The 8,779-nt window shown below is 44.0% G+C and overlaps 1 protein-coding gene across 1 annotated transcript in view; it reads left to right on the top strand.

The window, feature by feature from the left end:
• zmp:0000001167 (protein phosphatase 1 regulatory subunit 12A) overlaps positions 1-8,754 on the top strand; it is a gene marked incomplete in the record, with an annotated part of 20,081 nt that extends 11,327 nt beyond the window's left edge. Inside the window, 15 exon segments of the mRNA XM_042228450.1 lie at positions 342-424; positions 527-616; positions 764-865; positions 959-1,060; positions 1,136-1,226; positions 1,310-1,435; positions 1,524-1,626; positions 1,752-1,855; positions 3,146-3,205; positions 3,296-3,318; positions 3,396-3,459; positions 3,606-3,710; positions 4,858-4,908; positions 5,128-5,178; positions 7,484-8,754. Coding sequence (XP_042084384.1) covers positions 342-424; positions 527-616; positions 764-865; positions 959-1,060; positions 1,136-1,226; positions 1,310-1,435; positions 1,524-1,626; positions 1,752-1,855; positions 3,146-3,205; positions 3,296-3,318; positions 3,396-3,459; positions 3,606-3,710; positions 4,858-4,908; positions 5,128-5,178; positions 7,484-7,570 — 1,242 coding nt within the window.
• Positions 8,755-8,779: the final 25 nt, after the last annotated feature.

The raw sequence follows: 8,779 nt of genomic DNA, 5'->3' as shown, positions 1-8,779 counted from the left end.
CTTCTCAGACTCGCTCTCCTCCTCTGAGCTGGAGCTGCTCGAGGCTTTCGCCTGGCCCTGAGACTGGTTCTGTCCCGCCTGGCCCTCCTCCTCCTCGTCCTCTGCCAGACTGCTCTGCAGGGCAGGAGGCGGAGGGTGCTTCTCCCGCTCGTGGAGGCAGATCTTCTCCTTGCTGCTCATACGAGAGAGTGAAGTCCTGCAGGGGCGGGGCCAAGTGGATGAAACCACAGTCGTACTTCTATAAATCTAGCTTGACAGGCCAAATAAAGGCTTCTTTACTGCCTCCATTCACTGAGTCACATAAATAAATGACAAACTGATCTCTTCCCCCTCGCGCTCAGGAGCCAAGGCTTGCTCGAGTGCCGCCCAATCCAACACGGAGACTCTTCAGTATTCCAGATAACACTGCTGACAACTCCAACAGGTGGGCCTCAACTCTCATACACGTCCGCGTTTGTGAAGCCAGAATCCGAATCCCTGCATATGTCCCCTTGTCACCCTGTGTGTGTGTGTGTCTCTCTCTCAGTTGGCTAAGCCGTAGCTCCTCTTACACCCGACGCTTCAATAGTCAGTCAGGAAATGATCTCACTAGCTCCACCCCGTCTTTGCTTCACAGGTCAGTCATGCTGCTCACTGCCCGTCTAACTCTGCTGTTTGTGTGTAATTGTCACAGCTTATTGCTGTCCCCTAACGGCAAACGCTAATTTGTGCGCGGCTGTGAAAGGTGCCTTTGAGTTTCCAATGGGTTCTGTCTTGTTTCCAGCTCATCTTATGGAAAGAGACTGGATGACCCCACCGTGACCTCAGCTAGCACAGGAACGAGCTCTGCTGTACTCGGCCGCCTTAATAGTGTCTTGGCTCAGAGGTATTTTTCATTTTACACTGCATGTACAATTTTTTATTTTTTTTTTCCTCTGGACCAATATGAGTCACCTTTCATCTTTCTTTCTACGAAAAGACTTCCTCAGGAACAGACGGAAAAGAAGGATCAACCAGCCATTACCACCTCCAACTCTCAGAGCACGACCGCAGGCGAACAGGAAGCCAAGCAGAGGCGCAAGTGAGTGATAAGCGTGTCTTTGAGGATGTCGAAGGGCGCGACTTTGTTGCTAAACTTGCGTTTCGGCTAATGTAGGTCCTACCTGACACCAGTGCGGGATGAGGAGGCAGAGGCGCAGAGGAAAGCTCGCTCCCGACATGCACGGCAATCCCGCCGCTCCACTCAGGTGGGGATACTTGCTCAGATGTTCGCCCTACTGATAGAGGCTGTGTCAGTTTGGCGCTTGACTGTGTTTTCTTTCACCTCAAGGGGGTAACGCTAACAGATCTGCAGGAGGCAGAGAAGACCATACAGACCATGAAGACGGACAACAAAGGGAGGGAAAAGGAAGAGGAGAAGGAGAAAGAAGCAAAGCAGAAGAAGGGCGAGGAAGGGGTGAGAGCCGGCACTTTAGAGGCCTGTTGACTGCTGTCCTTATGTAACACCATGTGACGTCACAAAGTAGGGGATGCTGTGTTTACAGGAATTGAGCTGGAGGTCTCGTATTGCCAGCCTGCAGAAGTCAGACCTGCTGGGCCTCACACAACCTGCTGGCACACCTAGACCTCAGACCTCTGACAGAAGAGGTAGGCTGCCGCCCTTGTTGCTTGTTTGGGTTTTTGTTTTCACATTTCCTTCGCTCATCAGCGTGTGGTTTTTGCTCGCAAACATTAGTTTGGTCTTAAAAGGCTGCTGTCTGGCTTTGTTCCAGATGTGGAGGCCAACACAGGGGAGAGCGAGACAGAGCGATGGGCCAGGGAGCGCAATGAGAGGAGGCAAATTCAAGCCAGGAGGAAGGCACAGAGGACCGGGGAGGTAAATTCTGCTTATTAATCTGAAAAATGAAATGCAGGATGGATATGCTCATAAGAAGAGACAAATTTGGCGAGAGAAAATAGAAAACGAAGATGTGTACGATGAGGAGGAATAAGGGGAAAACTTGACTTTAGGGTTTTATGAAGGAGCACAACGCATCACACTGAAGGGAAAAACAGTCAGGCACTCTAATATTCACTAGAGAGCTAAAACTCTTAAAGTGCCTTTAGCTGGCCAAAAACCTTTTAGTTTTCAAGTGAAAAGATTTTTTTTGGCGCTCTGTTTATTTTTCTGGTAAGAATCTAATGTTAGCTTTGCATTAGTAAGTTATTGCATTTGGCTAAACAAGTTACAAACATGGTAACGTTTCTCCTGGCTTTGTGAATTATTCACATTCAAGTCTAATAAAAAAATGCAGACTATCAAATTAATTTAGCTTAACTGTTTACCCCTTGAAAGCCTACTAGAGATAACTCGAACCTCTTCTCTGAACCGAGCAGGTCGTCATACTTCAGCTTATGTAACAAAATGACTGGGTTTGCATCAAAAGCCATTAAGGATACAGGGAGGTCGTCTTTGTAGGAAAAGAGTTAACTCACAGAAATGTAGTAGACACAAATTTATATCTGATTATTGGACTGCTCAATGACAAAATGCTTGCATCGCAGCTAAACATACAGTACTGTGCATAAGTCTTGAGCCACCCCTAACTCTTTTGGGTTTCACTTCCAATGAGCCATCCAATAGTCCTCCAGACTTTCTGAAAGTCTTCCAAAGTTTTGCTTTGGACATTGGCTTATTTTTTCACTCATTCAAGTCCAGTCCAGTCCTTGTACCTGACCATGTTGAAAGGAATGTTATTGTTTGTTGATTTCCAAAGAGCTACTGGTTCAAACTTTGGCATAGGTCAGTACTGTGTGAAGTGTGTTCTTTTTAAAAAAAAAAAAAAAATAGCAGAAATTGGACAGTAAATTGATGCCATTTATTTACCACTTTCCTACCAACATATAAAGAAATCTGGGGTGGCTTAAGACTTCTGCACAGTACTGTAATATTTCTGCTCATGCGTCTCATCTTAACCACCTTTAACTCCCGTCCGTCTCTGTTTTTTGGTTCGGGAGCTTGCATAAGTGTTGGTTCTGTACTCCAGTAGTGTGTCCCACCACACGGCAGCCTTTAGGCATTTCCCAGTGTTTTGCAAAAAACTGAGACGGAGTGCAACACAAAGTTAGTAGATTGTTGTGGGCCAATGTCTGTAAGAACCTTTTGTTCTGTCTGTGTCGTCTGCAGGGTGAAGACAATGATCCCAGTGGAGAGGAAGAGTTTTCCACCAGTGGGCTCAATTCACAGGTCTGCGTGAACTCTTGTTTGTGATCTCATTAGAATGTAACTTAAGAAAAGAGCTGTAAAGTATTTGCTTTCCCCCCCTCTTGTTTACAGACAGACCAACGTTTGAGTTCCAGGTATGAATCCCACTTTTGATTGATCTGAATTTTCTCCATTCACAGTGTGGATGACCTTTTTGTTTTCATATAACCAGGTCGGACTCATCCTATAGCGACCGTACACGGGGAGGAGGATCTGAGACGAAGGACTTTAAGAAGGTGAACCGACAGCAAATGTATCGCTGTTGAGAGCATGCGATACATTTGCCTTATTTGTCCTAACTCTTCATTGCGTGTGTGTGTGTGTGTGTGTGTGTGTGTGTGTGTGTGTGTGTGTGTGTGTGTGTGTGTGTGGTGTTTGTCAGTTGTTTGAGGAGGTTTCCAGACAAAACAGCCAGCTCCAGTCACAGCTCCAGGACACTCAGAGGAGTGTCACTCAGACCAGGTTGGATCTGGAAAAGGCCACGCAGGTGACAACAAATACGCACAAAAAGTCAAACAGAAACTGGTCTTGTCGTCTTTCACCACGCAGAGTCAAAGCAAGAAACTCATAGTGGTGGAACTAGTAGGGCAGGTTCTTTGTTACTGCTTATGATTTTTTTCAACCTCATTTCAAATACTATTGCTAAATATAGAAACCCATATAATGTTCCCTTTGTTTTAAGCCTTCGACTGCATTTGAATTCTGGTTTCATACCTTCTGCATTTTTTTTTTTTTGTATTCTCCAATGGGAGTGTATTGTACAGTCAGTGATCCGTAAGCAACCCTTCAAATGCTCTACCCAGATGAGGGGAAAGTGAGATTACTACTAGCTACTAGATTAAAAAGGTTCTTAGAATTTGGATTTTTTTAATTTTTATTTATTTAGTAATTTTTTTTTACATTTTTTTCCCTAATTAAAATTGATCTATATAGCACCAATTGACAACTATGGTTTTTGTTTTGTAAATTTAAAGTCCTTAAAATATTAGACAGAGAGCCCCCATTGATGAGCCCTTGTGATTAGGGTCTTGGCAACAGTGGGATGGAAGGACTTCCTTTTAACAGCAAGAGAAGTCCAGCAGAATCAGTCTACCATGACTGGTCGATGAAAGGAGAGCATAGAGGGGGGAAAAACAGTGCAAAGCACAAACTACAGGAGAGAGAAGACAAATGTTAATGGCAGTAGTGATGTGTAGTCCAGCAGCCTGAACCTACGAGAGAGTTCTGTTCAAGTTCACCTAATCCTGTTGCAACTTTAAGTTTTCTGAAAAAAAAAAAGTAATCTGTCTCCTGAACTTAAACTGGGAGCTGGTTCCACAGGTGCGGTGCCTGAATGCTGAAGGCTCTGCCTCTTATTCTACTTTTGAAAACTCTAGTAAATCACTTGTAAGCCTGCACTGTGACAGTTAAATGCTCTGTACGGGGCCAGATCCTCAGGACGTGTAAGGAAGCAGAATTCAAATACAATTCTGGATTGCTACCACTAGCAGTGAGCTCCCAGTTTCACATGCAGGCTTATTGTGTCCATGGTTCCAGGGTGTACCTTTTTGATGTCTTTTTGCATACAGGCCTGCATGTGATCATGTAAAAATACCAGTGCGGGTTATGTAAACGTGGTTTATTGTATTCAACAGAGACAGGAGCGTCTGACCGACTGTTCAGCCCTGCTGGAGCGGGAGAGGAAGGTAATGCATCCCTTGCTAATGATGTTACTTGCTGTGTTTTCGCTTCATCTGCCACACTACAGCCACTCCTGCTGTCTGTTGACGCTTTCTATTCTCTACTCACTCAAACCACTTCCTCACTTGTTTTCGCTCAACTTTTGTGCTCCTTCTACGTCACTCTCTCTTTTTCTCTCTCTACCTGCTCCCCACCCTCCCACGTCGTATTTTCCCTGGCGCCAGGATCGAAGGATGTTGGAGCGGCGAATGGCGGAGCTGGAGGAGGAGCTAAAGGTGAGAAGATGTTGAGAACAACTCTTATCATGCCCACGGGCACTTTTGCATGCTTCTGCTCGATTAGCTTGGCTTTCGCTTGTGCTGTCCAGCAGTGTGGTGAGAGCACAAGGTAGAGAGCTGTTTTGCACCGTGTCCAGGTGGTGTGACGAGGGTGGTGTCTGTTGGAGCCAATTTCTTCATTTAGTTGCTTAGCAACTTGAGGCATCTTATGTCTCTGCGGTCTCCATTGTGACTCTGAACAGAATGAGTTATTTTGTTGCCTTCTCGAAAGATAATAAACTTCTGTGTAACAGCAGACAAATGATTAAGCATGGCTTTTAACAGAATAGTTCTATTTATAAATCAATAACTAAAAATGCTAAAAGCTAAATGGATCAGTAAGGTAAAAAAAAAGCAAAGCTCATCGTGTCGCCCACTCTAAAACATCAAATAAACAAGATGATATTTAGTTTTGTAACCTGACTGAGGCAGGCTCGCTGCTTCCCTGTATATCCAGTGTTTAGTTATGTGCAATATATAAAAAAGTACTGGGCCACCTACACATTACCTACATAGCTGCTGGGCCATGAAAGCACACAGTTTTTTGTGCTGATGTTAATGCCAGCGGAGGTTTGGAGCTCTGCAGTTATTTAGTCTGCAGACGGGTTTATGACTCGGCAACTTTGTGGCTAAAACTTCCACTTTCTAGTAATTCCACTTACAGGTTGCTGTGGAATATTTAGAAAAGAAGAAGGGACACAAGAGACTGTTGCAACAGTTACATCTTATTACAGTATCACACTCAAATTCAATGAGCTCTTTGGATCCAGGTTTGAATCTATTGTCTTTTTTCTTTTTTTTCGTTCTCTGCTATCAAGTTGGTTTATTAGTTCCACTTCTGATATTCAAAGCCTCACTGAACTGTAGACGGAGCAACATGTAACATGTAAATGCTTAGTTTATCCACACCTGATATATATATATCACACATCTGATGGCTTGGAGGCTAAGGCAGCAATTTATAATCAACCCTTTGGTTTAAAAGGAGTTGTTGACTTATTAATAACCAGCCTATCAACAGGATGTCAATTCTCTGTACTGTTAATGTAAAAGTAGAAATACTAAATGGCACTGTTATCTATATCAGCCTTTTTGTTCCCTGTAGTTAATCAGACAAACAAAGCACACATAACTACACTGATAGCTGTTACTTTACTTTAGGAAGTGCTGTTTACTGGTTCTTTATATTGAGCTTGCTGATTTAGAAGTTAATGGCAAAGTCATTAATGATGTGGTTTAGTTTCATGTGCTGATTTTGCTACAGTGGGTCACAGTGCCTGCTGGAAAAAACTGCAAAAGCTATACTCGAATAAATTTAGGCTCCTCTCCTCTTCAAGGTGTTGTGTACGGCCAAACAGCTCCCAGGGCCTTTGTTTTTGTTGTTGTTTGCTTTTTTTGTTTTTCAAAATCACTTCTTGGATATCTCATTTCAACCACGTTTTCATCTGTGATGGAAAGCCTTGACAAAATGGCAATCCTACAACTTTAAATTCATTTTATGGGAAGAGGATGAAGCTGCAGAAAGCAAAAATCTGGCAAGTTGGGCTGGTTGTTGGGCAGAGGCCAAAATAAATAAGCCTTCAATGCACTGTGAGGCAGCACACGAGGGCAGAGGTCCTCTCTCCAACACCTCAGGATGTTACAGCGGAACTTTATGCTGACAACCCGACCATGGGGGACAAATTCACTGCTCAGCCCATGAATGTCAAAAAATAAACCACTAGCTTTCTTCCATTTGTGCTCCTGACCTCAGGCATTGCCTTTGGGCTTAGACACTGTGGACTTCAGAGCCAGAGACCCAGTTCTGATCCCTCGACGTGAAAGTGAGGTCAGCTTGACTTCCAGAGAGGGAGCGAGAGAGAGATGTAAAAATAGCAGGACGGTGAGATGGAGATGACCTTGTAGGGGAGATTGGACAAATTTATATTGTGCATAGTTTTTGGCTCTACAGTGCAGATTAACACATTCGCCTAATGCGAATCTGCGGTTCAAGACTGGGAGGAGATGGAAAACCCTGGGAAGGTTGTGCCAGGAAGGAAGGGCATCCGACGTCAAATCTGTGCAGATCCATCTGCCGCTGCGACTCCTGGGAAAGAAGCTTTATGGGTTTTGCTTCAGAGTCACAAACCTGTTGACTGCATTAATCTCTTAACATCCAACAGCTCATTGATCCAGTAATGTGACCACGACAAATGTAAAATAAAAGCTGCATTTATATTGTGTAAAGAATTTGTTTTAAAGTGAGTTTAATCTTTACCACCAGGTTTTGGTTGACCTGAAGGCAGACAACCAGCGCCTTAAAGATGAAAATGGAGCACTCATCCGTGTCATCAGCAAACTCTCCAAATAGATGCAGGGAGAGAGAGTGACATGAAGAGCAGGGATCCCCCCGCCTCCCTCCACCCACCTATCCATCCATCACTCCCTGCCATACATTCCTCCCAGTGCCAAAGAGAGAGCGAGAGAGAGAGAAGGGGAGAGAAGCAGCAGAAAGTCCTTCGTACATGAGCACTACAGCATGACTTGGATTGTGGTGCTTCTATGCGAACAGCTGGAGTGTCTTTTGTGTGCCTTAATGCCGGATAGTCACAGCAAAGACCGGCCAGAGGCTTCCACAGTAGCATCATGATACCCGACAACAGCCAGAACACTCTGTGTCTGGTGCAACACGCAAAACTGTGCGTCATGGTGAGCGCCAACGCACTCCTGTGCACTCCTATCCGTACTTCCTCGATGCACACAAGACAGTCTGGGCCTTAAAGTTCCCAGTTAGTATTTATTTTTGTGAACACATCTCACAACACACATTCACAATTTATTTTTATTTCATCCCCCCCCAATCCCCTCATCCTACTCGCAGTCCAAATGTAATGTGTTGTCAGGCAAGAAAGATTTCGGTGCATCCTACTTTTTTTTTTTTTTCTTTCTTTTTTCTTGTTTAAACATTCAGCGTCATCCTGACAACGGGAGTCATCCGTGAAGGTCTGTTGGGTTGTTGTCTTTCCATGTGCAAGTGTTTGAAGCCACCTACCTCTCCACCTATGCACTTCCCCACATCATTTTTATATTTTTGTGACCACAGATACACTCCATGCTCTTAAAAACAAAAAAAGAAAAGCACACACACAAAAACTGACCGGTCGGTCGACCGCAGCACTTTATTCTCTGCAAAGCGCTAAAGATCTGCGAGGCTTTGCCCGTCCTCCAGACAGAAAACGTTTCAGTTTACCACCTCACGACTGCTTGCCTTTAAGCAAGTAGAGTTAGAAATTACCAATGGGTGAATATCAGAGGTCATTGCACATCCTATTATGCTGTGAGTGGTTTTTGGTTGTCATTGGATTAAATATTTTCATAATTTTTCGGCATCAATTCCTCTGACAAAGGAGCATGGTTATGTACAGTCTGTGTATAAATGTTAGCCTTGAACAATACCCCTTTGAAGTAAAATTCCATGTAGCCTTGCTTCACATGTTGGTTTTCTAATATATTAAATGGATGTCTGCACCCTAATAAAAGTGTGTTTGTAGCAAATGCTTGGTTATTATCCACCTCTGTT

The sequence above is a fragment of the Haplochromis burtoni genome, unplaced genomic scaffold, assembly GCF_018398535.1.
Source record: "Haplochromis burtoni strain Fernald_Lab_line unplaced genomic scaffold, NCSU_Asbu1 Contig_324, whole genome shotgun sequence".
NCBI classification, from domain to species: Eukaryota; Metazoa; Chordata; class Actinopteri; order Cichliformes; family Cichlidae; genus Haplochromis; species Haplochromis burtoni.
The sequence above is the reverse complement of the archived record's forward strand: the minus strand, read 5'-3'. Positions and strand labels throughout refer to the sequence as shown.